General features: G+C 40.6%; 1 protein-coding gene across 2 annotated transcripts in view; it reads right to left on the reverse strand.

Moving 5' to 3' along the window:
- TSHZ2 (teashirt zinc finger homeobox 2) overlaps nucleotides 1-16,694 on the reverse strand; it is a 222,711-nt gene that overhangs the window by 69,460 nt on the left and 136,557 nt on the right. The window contains exon 2 of one of the 2 annotated variants that reach the window (XM_061375446.1): nucleotides 12,029-14,980. In XM_061375446.1, coding sequence (XP_061231430.1) covers nucleotides 12,029-14,980 — 2,952 coding nt within the window. Of the gene's footprint in view, nucleotides 1-11,901; nucleotides 14,981-16,694 lie in introns of both variants that reach the window. The other variant, XM_061375445.1, reaches the window with a different exon arrangement.

Raw genomic sequence — 16,694 nt, forward strand, 5'->3', positions numbered from 1 at the left:
CAGATGAAGGTGTATGATCCCCAGAATGAAGACTGTGGACAGACAGGCAGCACCAAACATCCTGGGAGACCCTTGGCATCTTAGGCTGAAATACGTGCAATTGGTTTATTTTTAATTTAAGCTATTGATATATAAGGGTCCAAAACCAACAGCAAGGTGCTGCACTGAGTTCAGGATTATCTCTTTTAGAAAGGTACCAAATAATTTCCAGTGACACAGGGCAACAGGTAGATCTCGCTTTCCCCAGTGAGGACACAAAAGATCTTGAAAGCTTTCAAAGTGAAAAGACTGGGAAAAATAAAAGGAAGAAGGTCCAGCAGAGACAAATGCAAGAATGAGGCCATGCTTTAAATGCTCAGCTTATTTTGTTGTTTTTTAAGATAACCCTGTAATATCGATGGGACTTTCAGAAAGGCAGCACTGAGTTTCCTGCCCTGTGAGCTGAGAAGCAGAGTGGGAGCTGTTCAGCCTGTAGCAGCAGCCTCAATAATTGCTCTGTTAACAGCCTTATGCTGCCTCCTCACCTGGCCTTAAGCTACAATAGACATAAAAACATATCCCAGGGAAAGGGAATTGTGGTCACTGCTCACTCACACCTGCTGATGGAGGATGGTGATGGGGAGAGCAAAAGAGACAAGTACTATTTCCAGGCTCTGAAAAGGCTCTCCCTTACCCCAACCCTGGCCCAGCATGACTACATCATGCTAGGTGGCTTTGCAGGGGAGGTGAAATAGCTTCCAGCTCTACTTTTGCCCTCCAGATTGACTTAGCTCCTATCGTGACTGTGTACTTATAACACTGGCTGTGGAGAGCTCCAGAGAATGGGACTCCAGAGCATCACACATTTGGAGGAACCATTGGTTTTCTCAGGTCACAATTAGCTCTCCTACTGAACTTGTGTACTCTTTCCTGTTTCGTTTTAAGTAAGTTACAATTCTCCCACTCTTGTTACTGAGTAGATGCAGATGTCACTTTGTTCCATGTGATTTATAGCCAGTAGCTAATGTTCAGTTATAATTCCCCATTTTAGACATGAAAAATAGCCTGTAATGATCAACACAAGGGCCTCTCAACAATGATATATAATTTAAAAATTAACATGAGGACAGAGGAGACACAGGATTTTGAACTAGGGACTCTCTCATTCAAAGGTTAAATCCCTACAAGGTGAGCTAAAGGAATTAGTTGAGTTATTAAGTAAATGCCTCTGTTATATTTCCCCCGTACATTAGCTGTTGCAGCCTTTTCCAGTTCAGCTGTGTTCCGCCCCAGCATGCTCAAAGTGCAAATGCTCATGGCACTGCATTCCCACATTTGCTTTTTTTTCAATGTCAAACAAACTGGAGCTTTTCAGAGCCAAAGGTCAAAGTGAAGGGCCCTTAAGAAAATCTCCTGGGAAATTATGTGATTGTTCTTATGTCTTTATTGTATATAAAACCAGGCTTCGTACATGGCTCGCCCTTCCCAAGCATCTTAAAACTATAAATGAGCCATGACTCATTCCAGCAACACCTAAGTTATATAAGTGGTCTTGTTAATTTACTGGAATATCTTGCATAACTAATAATTTCCAGGATCAAACTCTGAAGCCTCTGAAACCTCTGAACTGTGAAGAGCTCCTTTAGAAACAGAGAAGTTAAATCTTAACCTCACACGATGAGTCAAAAGCAGAACAAGGGACGGAACCTGCATCACCAGACTTGGCTCTGTCAAATGCAAGCCATAAAGACTACTTTGGCAAAGCTCATCAATCCAGAAAGCATGCAGGGAGAACAGGAAGCATGGAGAAGGGAAAGACCTTGGCTATGGAGAGGTTTTGGAGGCGGCATTCCTTTCCTGTTTGTTTTCTATTCACCATAAGAAGATGTAGCTCATATCCTAGGTGTCTCCTGCTGCACTCTGTTTAACATTGTCTCACTCCAGCACTAAGTATTTCATTTATGGATTACAAATTTATTGACATTTGACATTTGCATCAGCTTTCACCTGATCAACAGGAGCTTTGGCTGCCAAAGGGAATTATTATGGAAGATTTCAACAGCCATGGGAATGCCAAAAAGGTCATTAAATCATATTGGAAAAACAATGTGTTCGTAGTATTCATACTTTCAGTCTTGCCAGTAAATCTTCTGGTTGATGCTTGGACCACCTACTGATAATACTCAAAGAGAAGGAGAAACAGGGAGAACCGAAGAGATGAATTAAATTAAAACCAAATGACATGAAGCCTGGCACAGTGGGATCTTTAATTTTCTACTCTATGAATCCAGAATAAGCAAAAAAAAACTGAAACAAAGCACAGTGGCTTGACTTTGTCTAAGTTAATTCCCTCCGTATAGGCAGGGCTTAACTAAATAATCCTGAGTAATGTGTGCACCCCACATTATTGCATGCAATTTGTATGTGGGAGGTGCAGGATTCAGAAAACATATGGCACATGGAAAACAAATGACAGGGTGTGCTTTTACACTAATTTTGGCTATACTTATCACTCTTGTTGATATTTTTTTCCAGACATGAAATATGAGTGAATGTAGGAACTTTCACCCTAATCTCTTTGGAAAAATACTGAGAGGTTTTCTTTTTTTTTTTTTTTGTGTGCATTTGTGATTTATAGAAAAAGGCCACCACATAATTCCAGGAATTATGCACAAGCAATGTTTTAGAAAAACACTGACCAAATAAACAGAATTACCTCCTCCATCGTTTTTCCCCCTAAATGACAAACCTCGGTCTTGCACAGTAAGAAACCAAGGCCAACAGATTAAGGCTGCATAGGATTATAGAAGGAAGTGAATTACTGAACTGGAAGCCCACCCACAGCCTATCTGTGCAGGTCTAGTCTAGAGTGAGCTTCACTGAATACTGATCCATATGCAGGTGTTTGCCCCTGAGCTGAATGAGCATGAAGGAAATATAAAATTTGCCCTTCTGCAGTGGAAGAGCAGCATGTTCACTTCACATGAACACAGGCAGAAACAAGCCACAGTACTGTCACATCCTAGAGGGATTCTTCTTCCATGATGTCCATTGGGATGTAGCTCATAAGGTGGATCAAAGGCAATGTCAGTCTTTTTAATGGACCTACAAAGAAAGTTGGTAGCCATGAGGATGTGGTCCCAACATTGATCAGTGCCTGCAACTTGTCTTGCCCCCCAGAAATAGTCAGTGTTGTGTAGGCATTGTTGTGCTTGAAGCACCAATGCACATGTGGCTGCAGGAACCTCGCATGGAGAGCAGCAGAAGGTAGCGACAGGAACTGAACAGAAGGGTTCTTCTAAACCTTGCCTTGAAATAACAGAGAAGTGGGAGAGGTGCCTCAGTGTGGTGGAGATATCTACTAGCAGCTGTTCACTGCACCAGGGTATTGGTTACATGCATTGGCATAGATAATTCCAAGTAATCTGTGTGATTTATGTTATAAACTCAGAGGGGTTTCAGAAATAAGGAGTCTTTGTGAGGTTTTGTTAAATGAATATGAAAACAGCAGTTTCACATTGGAAATTTCAACACTTCTCCAAGAGGAGATGGAAAAAATGCTTTTGTCTGCATACAGAGTGTGTCGGAGGTTTAGAAAAGCTGAAAGCAAACCCAGAAGGGATCAAAATAGTTTTATCCATGTGCAACAGAACAAGCAGTTTTGCCTCCTCTGAATTACTGGTCCATGCTAGCATAAGCTCTGAGGTAAGACTGTAAGTCCTGCTTTGCATACAGTTGAGAAAGAAATCTTTTGAGGATGGTGTTTTTACTGCACCATGGGAAACTCCCAGGGAAAATCAAACAGAGAATGGAATAAAGAGCAATGCCATTAGGTCTGGGGGCTTGGTACCACTTCTGCACTCTGTGTGTGATTGATTCCTTCCTTAGCCATGTGTGAAGAACAAGGGTGAAGGCTCAGAACTGGCCTGTCACAGGCTGGTTTGTACATCTTCTGCTCCCTCCTTGGGATGGGGCAGCTCCAGAGCTCACCCCAAGAGGCCTCACAGTTGTGCCTAAGTTTCTGCAGCTATCGGGGAAGGCCTCTTACATGTCCTCTGCAGCTCTGGGAGCAGGGGGAAATAATCCCCTTCAGATGAAGAAGTCCCTGAAGTGTAAATCTGTAGGCTGGGGAGTGTGCTCTGGGAATGGCACCACGTGTCTGTACTGTTCTTGCACTCATACTGGTCATAGGTAGGATGGACACTTGGACCTTTGACAGCTATTCTGATGTTCTTACCTCACCACTACTCGGCTTTAAAAGAAGAGCAGCAAAATGTCATAAAGAAAGCCTTAGCAGTGTTCAGCTGTAGGGCACATCTCCTGTTACAAAGGATTGTGCAGACTGAGGGCAAGGGAATAGAATATGAACACAAAACATGGCAATCGTTCACTTATAGCTGGAGGCTACGGGCTCCACGGCACAGAGAGCTCAGCCTGGCAGTGATGCAGAGAGCAAATATCCCAACAGGGACCAGGGAAGCTTCCTCAGGCACCGGGGCTTTTGGAGCTTGGAGGACTGTGTGGCACAGGCAGTGTAACACAACCTTGACCTTCACCAGACGGTGCAGAGCACTACTGGGAGAAGAGGGGAACAAAGAGCATGTGGAGGTCATGGCCTTCCTGATCAGTCTATTGCAGGTGAGCTTGAATGCTGAACTTTTTTGGTTCTCCAGTGCAGCCCAACCCCACTGTTTTCATCACCCACTGGAGCTCTTTCACAGTTGTGTTAATCATGGATGAGTGTGGCAGTAGAAAGGGAAAATGGAGGATGCTGAGAATGCCCTCATAAACCATGTCCCCATACTCTTGCCTTTCTTATCCTGGCCTTCTTTGCCTTGCAGCTGCTGTGTGTACAGTGTTTCCATGCTGGTCACTTGATAAATCGAGAAGACACTGCTGGAGTACAGGGACATGGGGTCTCTGAGCATCCGAGGCCTGCGATCCCCTGCAGTACAGGCTTCCTGAAGGATGAACTCCTCCTCCTCCATCCATACCCCCTCTGTTGCAGCAAAGAAAATGGTCTTGGCTGGCCTGGAAAAGGCAGACGAGGGAAGGCAGCAGCTGATACCACGCAGACTACGCTGCTGGTGGAGGAGGCGGAGTGGAGGGAAACAACCACATCAGAGTCACTCCAGCCACCTCTCCTCTGCCTTCAAAAACGTCACTGCAGCACCCTCCACTTTCCATAACAATGTTTATCATTGTTCTTCGATTGTCTGGGACAATAAATGGTTGGAAATGAGCATATATCACCAGGAAAACTCTGCCTGCCCCTTCCCCCAAGCAGTGTCATAAAAACGTACAAATTCACATTAATAATGAAGTGCATTTCCCTGAGAAGCCACTGTGTATCTCAGGGAGAGCAGGCAAGGTGGCAGTTGCTGCAGAGTTTCCTATTAAAGAGCAGAGCAAATACTCATAAATCTGATGAGGGGCCAAAGCACATGTTAGGGCTGTCTCCCTCTTAATGGAACCTTTTCTGAAATGAAAAAAATATATATCTCGATACATTCAGGGTATTCATTAGACATGACAACGTCCTCCACTCCCCCATCCTTTCCTCCCCCACTCCTGCATGTGCTGACCCCTGGCAGAAGAGCCAGTGCTTAGTGCTGGCAGGGAGGGATTTTGGAGGGGAGGAGGCACTGTTTTGTTTTAATAAAGGAATTGTGTAAATTTACTAGGATGAACAAGTCCCCTCCTGGCCCCATGTCTCCCTCCTTCCCTTCACTCCAGAAGCTGCTGTTGTTCTCTCTGTCTTCAACCCCTGATGCCCACGGCCACCCCAGCTGTCCATCTACCAGGGGGAAAGCTGTTAGAGACAACATTGCACCCAGAGCAGGATTCCTCTTGCAGACCTGAGTGTGGGAAACCTTTCCTGCCACCTCACACCTTCAAGGGTTTGGCCACCTGGGCTCCTGGGAAAACGTGATTCTCCAGACACAGGGAGGTGGCAGGGTGAGCAGCAGTCCCCTTGGCTCTCTCTGGGGCTCTGGTCTTGCTGCCTGGTGTGGTATCTTAATGTTATCACAGGCTGGAAACCCAGGGTCTGCTGCCCCTTTCCTGAAGGTGAGATGCTCTTGAAAAAGAAACACCGTCACATTTCAGATGCAAGCTCTGTGCTGAGCATTGCTTGTTCTACCTCATTCCTCTTCTCGCAGGCAGGGTCCCGAGTTGAGCTGCATTGGTATAAATCCTGTGTGACTCTGCTGATGTGTGAAAACCAGTGTAAAGGCCTGATCCTTCCTCAGCCAACAGGCCCTGCCTAGGTGAACAAACATACCCAGTTCTGAACTGAGAAGATGGGAAGAAACGGCAGAATGAGGCTTGAAGACTACAACTTAATAAGAATGAATTATCTGTTCATTATCCCAATAAATAGTGAAAAATCTCTTCCTCTTTTCCTCCTCCCATAAAACCGTATCTGTAATTTTCCTCATTTTCCATCTGTGCTCCATCATATTTGCACTGAGTGATCATCCTGCTAAATTACATTATTTTTATTGAAAGGTGCTTTTGAGGGCTGGAAACTGCTCGTGCCTTTTCCTTTTGTTATTGATCTTTGTGATTTGATTGCTGAGGTGCAAAATATATAAATAAGACACTGATACCCTTTGAAATCTCACTGGGTAAAAATGTTCTGCTATAGATTATGAAGGTTGTAGCATTTAATAATATCAGATGCAGCAAGGAGAAAGCAAGATTTTTATATCCTTATGAATACTGAATAATTGAGGAGATAGGTGCTGTTCAAGGTCAGTTAGATTCTGGTTGAAATACTTAAAAGTTGCTGTTTCTTTGTGAGCAGAAGAGTTCTTGCCTACTGGGGGCAGGAACTGTCATATACAGTATGCCTATACAGAGCCTAGAAACAATATGGGCTGACCTAGAGGGCTGGATGTGCTAGTGCAATGTTAAATAATACTGATCTTAATAGCAACCTGTACTATTCATAAAAAGCAAGTAGATCTACACTGATATATCTGTGCTGACACACTCTGATGTATCAACTGGCCTGATCCTGCTCTCAAGGAAGCCAAGAGCACAATATCATTGGTTTTAAAAGGAGTGTTGCTAGATTGAAAAAATGCTGTCCAGGAAAACGTTGAAGATTTAAAAATGCTAAATTAAATTAAATAAATAAATAAGTCCCAATCTAACACTGGGGAAACAGTGGTAGATTTCAGATATAGAGAGCTGAGGCTTCATCAGAATAGGACTATTTTGAGAGAGGAGTGATAAGTTGGAGGTAGTTCCTTGTTGAGGATGGGCTCTGTGTCTCCCTTCCAGCACAGGTGAAAGACCTTTCCCCTGTCTCCTCTTCTTTCCTTCATGATGCTCAGCTATTTTAACTACTTTATCCTAACAAAAGTCTGTTTTAAAATAGGACTTCCTCACTGATTTTTTTTTTTTTACCATTAAGAAGTCATTTTCCAACACGATGATGTCAGAAAAGTCCCATTCAAACTGAACAATCATAGCTCTCATTGCAATGAACCTTCTCTTTCTGGCTGATGACATGGTGAGCAGAACCCTCAGTTTTGCTGGTAAATTCTGCTTACAAGTTGTGGTGGACACAACTGCAGGCAGCTGCGTCCCAGCATGTCTGATTCTCCTGAAAGGGTCCCTTAGTTGTTAATGTTTGTTGCTAAGAAGAAATGAAAGATGAAGAGCAAGCTAAATTCTCTAAAACATGGTTTGGGACTACTAATTCACACAATTGTCCTTGCCCATGTTAATGCCTATATTGGCTAATAGTGGAACATGATGTTCAGAGCAGCTCCTACTGTTTCAGAGTGATGAGAAAATAAAATCCACAGAAGAAAAAAATCTTCTATTTTGGTATACTTAACACATACAGTTATCTACGAGTCCTATATATCATTTAACAAATTGCTTTGCAATTCTTACAGGGCGTGGTATAATGACTGATTTAAAATCACTGCATTGCTTAAACTGCATTGTTCTTCATCAAGTTGAGTCATTTTTATGTGAAGTGTCAAGCTCTCTAACAAATAACTGCTGCCAGACAAATCAAGTTCCTCATCTTAAAGCTACGGCTAAATAGTTTATAGCTTTAATCTGCTCACTGAGGTGTGCAGTCTATGACAGTAATTATAAATGCAAGGAGAAATTATAGCTGAATGCTTTAACTGCATTAGGAGCCATTTGATGAACAATCATGATTGCCTGCTCATTTTCAACAATAGAGGGCAAGTTAGTGTCAGTGCATTAGAGGATTTTCAGTTCTGCTCTGCTCTTTCTTCCATTTACCACAGAATGTCAGTTGTCTCCTATAAGTAGAAAAAAAGCACTGTAGAAGCTTTAAACTTGATGGTTAAAAAAAGACAAAGGAGGAGACAGAGAGAAAAACTGTTTATCATTATGACTCATTTTTTTGTTTTGCAGCAGCCTTACTTTCAAATTAGTTCATCTCAGGTAGCTGCTTGTTTACTTAGCAGGGTCTTTTGTAAAAGAAATCTCCCCAATTAAGTTCATAATTTGAGTCTATAGAGACTCATTTCTACAAGAAGTTGTAGATAAGACAGGAGAGAGCCTCAGTTACTGACCTGTTTATAGCCAGCACCACCTGACTTGAAAATGAGAAATACGATTCTGCCTTGTCAGGTTTTTTTCTTCACAGGACAACATAAAAATTCTAATTTCGTTGGAAAAAATGAACAAACGTTCTTCAAAGGTATAAGTTAACAAACAAATTACTTCTAATTAAACCCATGTTCCTTAATGTTCCAGGGTTTTCTTTGAAGAATAGCAATAAAAAACGAGTTTGAAGCAGGTTAAATGAAAGAGAATAGAGACATCTGATTGTTTTATATGACACAAATCTTACATTGTATTACTAAAGCCATATCAGTTAGAATTCAGGAAAACACCAAAGATAAATATAAAGCAGATATATATGTCTTTACACTTAAGAAGAATTTATAGCAAATTTCTTATAAACAGCCTCACAGAGGTCTTAAAAATAAATCTATAAACATAACACATTTTTCTAGAGTACTAATGCAGATTATTCATGTATATTTTTAATGACAGCTAACATTTTAAAATATAACCTTTAATAGTAAATGTCATCAAAATACAGAAAGTATTTTATGTATTTCTGTGCTTTGAGTATTCTTTCCACTGGTTTATTTCCATTTATTTCCATATATTTTCTCTATTTTTATTTCTATTTCACTACAATGATGCCTAGAAGTAAACACAAATGTATGTGCGCATTTTAAGAATCTCAGTATACTTTATATATCTTGTCTCTAAATACTGCACTCTCCTCTATGTTATTGCTCAAATGTATACTCGATCTTCAAAATAACATGGTAAGAATAATTAAACCCTGAAAATCCCTGTTATTTGATCTAGTCTCCTTGCAGATCTCGGGGAGAAACCATATGAATAAGCTCTGGCCTCCACACTTCTTACACAGTCAGAACTTCAGTAGGCTTACGGCTCTAAAAGTGTAATAAAATCTTTACAATGCTATCCAAAATACCCCATCATTTCAAACAATTTGTGCTATGATGCATACCAACTAAAATTATAGTTCCAGATAACAGTGCTATCACTCTGTCATTGCAATTTAAACATATTTTTTCAAAGGTAAGATACAACCTGCATCTTGATATAAATTAGAAATGGATGAGTATTAAGAGGACAGCAATTTCTCTGCACCCAAAGGCAGGAAGGACACTACCTTATTTATGTAGTTACATATCACCTGAATAAAACCCACAATGTGCTTGTGCAGGTTTTTGAAATGCAGAAACCTCTTTCTTTTTTTTTTTTTTTTTCCCCCTTGGAGATTTTTTTTCCTTTGTATTTGTTCCCCAAATCCTCAGAAATAGTAACGTGTTTATAAAGGTGGGTGTTTGGTTTGCCTCTTTGTAATAATACGGTGCTTTTAAGACCAAATCAGAAACATTTGTCATGTATTAAGCCATGAATGTGCCAAAATAACTGTTACATTAATATATTTGGCAGATAGCTTTTGTTTGATAGTACCCAAATTATTGGTTTGCTCTAATATCTCTTGTGTGAAAACTATGAATGTCAGAGTCTCAATAATCGTTAACTGATGGCAAAGGAAACAAAGTATGGTATATTTTTCCTAACCAGTCTCTTATAGTCTGCTGATATTTTGTCAGGTATGTTGATTTTGAGCGGTCAAAAAAAAACAAAGAACAATAATTGAGTTTCAATGTTAGGTTAAAAATTCCAAAATAGAAACTTACAGGTATTAGCCCTATTTAGAAAACAAACTCTTTCTGAGTTAGACAGAATTTTGCTGGCTAAAATATGCAGAAAGCATAAATCTAGTCAAATGCAGACAGCACGTACAAGATGTATGCAAAACTTAAATCTTACTGCACTCAAATACTGACGTTATACTCTATAGTAATAGCTTCTATTACCCATCCCAAAGTAACCCTTTGATTAGTGGCTTAAATTATTCAAAAGTAGCCTTTTTAATGGAGCCTAAGTGACGCATAGTCCTTGTGCCGGCTCTGTACACAGAAAGTGTTTCTAAAGCTTCATGAATATTTGCAGCAAACAAATGTGAAATCTTCACACAAACGGGTATTCAGCCTCAAAGTGCTGCACCCTCAATTAGCCAGAGAATAGCCACAATAGCAGGTGGCGTAAGTGACAACTCACAACACGTCTTTAATTTTGACTGTCTGACAAATTCATTTCCCAAATGTTATTCAAGTAATGAACACACTGGAGAAAATCTGAATCTGCACATGATTATTTTGTGAGGAGAAGCAGAGTCTGAGTCTGCTGGAGAAATTGTTGGGAATGACTAACAGAGTCTTCCTGGAAATAAACTCATTAGAAGAAAAAAACTTCTATTTGGACTTTTTAGTTGACGTTCTGCATATTTATTTAAATCAAGAATATTCAAGTTTGTGAATCAAGTAAAATTAAAAATGCAAAAACTGTGTGTCATTTGAATATTACATTACATGTTATAAACATTGGTTGTGGCAATTGGTGTATCTTGCAGCAAAAAAATAGCAACACTAACGTAGAAGTATCCTACATACAGGTCTTTGAAATATTAAGCTTGTAAAAAAAATATCTGCTTTCTCAGTTAAGCATTAACACCCCCCCCCAGGTTACACAAGAACTTGCACTGGAGTCAGGGACGTTTATGGATTGACAAGTGCTCCCACCAACATGAAATAAAATATAGTCAAACATCTCAAAAGATTAAAAAAGGAATGATGGAGAGATGGGTTAAAATGATGCGACAAAAAAGGCCACTCACAATAGTAAGTGTTTAAGTACATGTAAAATATGAGAATATTTTACAAAACTGAATCTCCAATTAATCAACAAAAGCATAACTGAACTTCTAGACATTAACTTTTCAGAGTTCTTTGTAGGTTCTTGGGGCTGGGTGTGAGATTATGAGAAACTCAGAATAATTAAGATTTTGCTAATTTGACATTTGAGTTGTCTTTTCTCCTATCAAAATCAGATTTACTGGTGTGTTAGCACTGAAAGGGTTAATAGCCTTTTGGTTTTCAGTGCTTTTTTTCCCCACATTTTCCATTCTTATTGCAAAGAGTAGCATTTAATTGTTGCATTCTGTGCTGAAGTGCATAGGATGTGAAAACAAATTCTTAGAAACAAAAAGGAGAGTGAGACCTGGGAAAACAGCTATTTTGAAAATACTAATAAGAAGCAGCTTCTCTATTTAGGGCAATGTGGTTATGCATTTACCAAGCTCTCTTCTTGAAAACATCATAAAATGGATATGTACATGCAATTAGATGAATGAAGCAGGAGTACATTATGCATTTTATACTGTTTTCCTGCATTTAAGAAAGTACAAATGTCTTACGAAGCCTCCTTAAAATGATGAAATTAAAACTCGCTATAGAGCATGCATACCTTAAGAGTTATTCTTCATCCACTTCTGCTACAAATTGTGAATGGTGTTCTGGTGACTTGCTGTGTGTTTTGCTTAGATGAAGTTTTACTGCATGTTTGCTCGCAAATGTCCGACAGCACAACTTACATTTGAACTTAGAGTCTGTGTCCTCTTCTCCAGCTATTGTTTCAGGAGATCTTTGAACTGAAACTCTGGAGATTTCTTGCTCTACCTTGGTTTGCTGCTCCACAGCCAGCCTGTTCATGTCTTTCATTTGGAAACCTAGGTGAGATTCTAAGTGGCTAATGTAAGTAGATGGGGTTCGAAACTGAGATGCACAGTCGCTGCAATAAAAGACTGGATGTCCTTTGTCCATGTTTTTCAAGAACTTTGTTCCTCCGGTTTTCCTAAGTTGATACTTGACATTTGCCAACCAGTGGCTGATGGTGGTCATTGACAGTCCAGTAAATTTGGAAATCTGCATGCGCTCTTGTGGGCCTAGGTCTGATAATAAATATTTACCTTCAGATGTCTGGAAGAGGCTGGAAGCAAACTGAGCTTGCAAAATGAGAAGATGTTGAGGATTCCAGTTTGACTGTCTGCCCTTCCTTTTATGCAGAGTGGAGACTTCTGTTGAGACATCCTCAAAGCGTCGGACATCTATTTCCAATTTCATAGATGGGATCCTAGAAGATGCCGCAGGTTTTGGTGTAGTAGCTTTGGGAAGAACTTTGACCATGTCAGCGATGTCGGACAGAGCATGTTTTTGAGGTGGAGAAGTACAAGATTGTGCTTGAGGTGACTCAGCTTTCTTGCCTTTGGATTTGGTCAGGTCAATAGGCTGATCATTGTTTTCAAATAAATAGTGCCTGGATACACTTGCAGGCTTTGGTGGTGTTGGAGCTGGAGATAAAACTGGCTTCTCCATCATATTTAGATTACTTTTGTGGAACATAGAAATTGTGCTAGAGCTGGGGCTGCAGCTGGATTGAGGCTGTAAAGGCTCAGTGGCTTTGCCCAAGTGGTTATTCAGCACTGACTGCAGCGCACTGAGGGGGTTGACACACGGCAGGTCTGACGAATGGTTGGCAGCAGCACAACCATTACTAAGGGAAGCTACTGTTGTTTCCTTGAGGAGTGTTTTTTCTTTTCCACTGTCCTCTTTAATTTTGTCTTCTTCTTTCAAGGGACATGGTTCTGTCTTTTTTGGCTCCACAGAGGCTTCAGATTTGAGGAGAGGTTCTCTCTCGCTCTGGTTGACTGAGGCAGGCTCAGCTTGGATACTCTCTTTAGCATAGTCCTTTTGTACCTCCTCCTTGTCATCAGTTTCCTTCTTCACTTGAGTGCACTGGGCCACATTTGCTGAGATAGGGACCAGAGGCATGACCTTCCACTTCGGAGCTATGGGCCTCAGTTTATTGGTGATAGTTGGCCTGATTTGCAGTACTTGGGAACCCACAGGCAAAGATGGCTTAGCTCCTTCTGAGAGCTGATAAGCTGCATGGATGCTGGGATATGCACTCCAGCTAGGAGCTCCATTTTGAGCTTTATTGATGGCTGTTGTGACAGTGTTCTCCAAGGACTTTAAAATGTCCCCACCACCCTTTGAACCATCTTCTAAATCTTCTTCTCTGAGGTACTGGTATTTCATTGTCGGATCCAGTGATTTCTGTAGAGCGTCTTCATACTCCTCAGTTTTTACTGCTTTCTCATCTTTGTTTGCATCATCAGCTTTATCTTTTTTACTTTCTTTTTTTAGTTCAGAGGTGGGAGCTATGCACTCTGCAGATGATTTACTCGTTGATTTTGAAACCGGGCTGTCACTGGCAGGTGTTTCAGACAGTGATTGCATTTTTTCCACAGCTAAAGGATCCAGAACAAGTTGCTTTCCTTTCTTTGAAGCTGAACTTGTGACTTTCAAAAAATGTCCAGTGACCATCATGTGGGTTGTGAGCTGCTGCAAGGTATCATGGGAACTTCCACATTCCATACACTTCAAAATCTGGGATTTGCAGGCCTCGAACTGCCACGTATAGCTGGCACCATTCTGGTAGCCATAGCGGTTGTTAGATGATAACTGCAGGTTCGCATTCTTCTGAGGAGAAAAAGTATCTGAGAAAGACCCCGTCGTGGAATCGGGGGAACAAGGCCTGTTAACATCAAACACACGTTTCTTTGCTGGAGTGACCAGTTTTGAAGAAATGGTTGGTACCGGCTCCTTCAAAGGCACTTTTTGGTAATGTTTTGTTTTTATCATATGAACACTCAGGTCTTGAAGGGAATCGAAAGAGTCACCACAGAACATACATTTCAGAACTTTTTGTGCATCTTCCTTGTCCATGTCCTGGAAAGCCCTTTTTCGGGGCTTTGAATAGCTGGTAGGTCTGTGCTTGTCCTTTTTATGGTTGTCATCTTGGTAGTGACCTGTCTCATTCATATGAACTGTCAGTTCTACCAGAGTGTCGTAGGCAGCACTGCACTGCCGGCACCGAAACCGGCTGGCACCCGTGAACACAGTTCCACACATTTTGCTGCTCTGCCTGTAGAGCTGGACTGAGCTGAACAGGTTGGGTTTTGAGACAGGTCTGGAAGGTAAATTCTGCTGTAAGCTTTTGGACAGTGCATCTTGGTGCCAATCAAAATCAGCTTTGTTCCCTCCATTTCTGTTGTCACAACTCCTCTTTTCAGAGTTAGACAATTTGAAACCCAGCCCTAAGCCTGTCCAATAAGAGTCCGACAGTATGTTGGCATAGACCGCTGTCATTTTATCCATGCAATTGTGTGCTTCATTCTGGGTTTTGGGATGGCTGCTGGTTTTGGGGTCCTGTGGCTCTCTAGAGCAAATACTTTTAATATCTGCCACATGGTCACTACCGTCACTTAGTAGTGATTCGTTTTCAGCATCCTGGTTAGATACATGACTGACAGGGGAATTCTGGTAACTGAAGTTCCCTTTCTGCTCAGGACCCGCTTCATGTTCCTCATCCGTGCCAGTGTCATTGCTGCCCTGGAGCTGAGCAGTTGAATTGTTGTCATCATCATCTTCTTCCTCCTCCTTTATATCTTCCTCTTCCTTTAAATCTTCCTCTTGGACATAACCTGAAATGTAATATCAATATATGAAATAACTTGTTAAAGAAGAATACTACATTCCAAGCTTCCTAGTTTCACTATGTGTTTTCTTTACTGGACTTTCTTTAATCTACAACTTTATTGACTGCTAGTTCTGGAAGTGAAAAAGTCCAAATGATGCCTCTTTTTGTGAAGGCTGCTGTATCTTGCTGGCAGACAATCATAATTCTTTATAACTGCCAGAGATTCTGAGTTAATAATTTTGCTGTCATGGGAGTATAATTCTAACTGTCCCATAATGGGACAGTTGAAAATTCATGTGCAAGAATTTAAAGTTTTTATTAAAAGATTCAATTCTATCAAATTGTTTTTAGCTTCAGTGAAAGACAGGGTAGAACTGGCAAGGAACAGAAGAAAAATAACTGCCATAATCTTCTTGGTTCCTAGCATCATCTAGGTATAGTAACCTTGTGCCATTTGATCACCTAAAACTGCACTTTAGAATGTACACAAATAATTTATATGTCAAAATACAACATCTGAAAGTGCTAATAGGCATAAGTGGAACTCTTTTGTTTATAGATGTACTGTCTGCGACACAAGCAAACTGTGCTTCAGTAAAAACATATCCATAAATTTCAGGGCAAGAACCCTTGGAAGTTACAGAAGCGCACTAGGACGTGCCAGAGGTAGACCAAAATTAACTGTAAAACTGAAAAAGCAGAACAAATCCAGAAAGATTTTCTTTGACAAATTAGAATATTTGATTAATAAAATGAACTTGATACTGGAAGAGCTGTAAGTTTTAAAATTCATTTAGGAATTCAGGTTGTTGGGTTTAGTTTTGTTTTGCTTTCTGGCCTTATATTAGCAGTAGTACTGCCTAAGTTACAGAGATATCCTCTTTAGGACAGAGGATTTTTAAGGGTGAACTGGCTCTGTTGCAGCTAGTGGATAAATTCCCAATGACAACACAGTCAGCAACCCACTGCCAGACCCCACAAGAAGGGATGAAGCAGAACGAGTGGTTCAGGTGTTTTCACAAAACCCCAGTGTAATTTTTTTAACAGCTCCTGCAAAGCTGATACGCACAATGCAAGCAAACATTGAAACAATTCGCTGCTATTGACAGCCACTCAACAAAACTAAATGTGGATTTCAGCACCACAGATCTTTGTAGGAGATACACTGACGAGCTCTTGCAGTGAGGTGCAAACGCAGTGCTGCTAACCCTAGTGGCTGCACTGCAGTCTCAGGAGTACTTTGCTGTGTTTCCTTAATAGTTTTTTTGTATCAGATAAATATACTAAAACTCACAAATCAAAGCTGCCCTTAAAATAACTAAGCAAAAATAAAATTTGAGTATTCATAATTGTGAAGTAACACCAAGAGCTCCGAAAGCACAAGTTAAATGAGCCTAAAAGTGTTACTTGTTTAAAATACAGTTTCTTTCCATGTTCTGAGAAAAGCCATTTTATGGTTTTTTGAGAACCTGGCTCATTTCACTCCCTTGAATCTGACACTCCAGCACAAATTATATCTTTTTAGTAAATCAAAGGGATGGACAGAAAAAGTAGAAGCATTCTGATTAACACATGGACAAAGCCTTCCAGAAGTTTTTCAGATGTGCTTTAATTTTTCAGTGTATTTGCATGTGCATCTCAGCCCTTCCAACACGTTTACCACCAAGCCAAAGAGATGAACTAGAACTAGAGGAATACCATCAAGCCAGAGATGAACT

The sequence above is a fragment of the Neopsephotus bourkii genome, unplaced genomic scaffold (assembly GCF_033783945.1).
Source record: "Neopsephotus bourkii isolate Nb327-2 ecotype Australia unplaced genomic scaffold, CSIRO-AGI_Nbou_v1 NB_1663, whole genome shotgun sequence".
NCBI lineage: Eukaryota > Metazoa > Chordata > Aves > Psittaciformes > Psittacidae > Neopsephotus > Neopsephotus bourkii.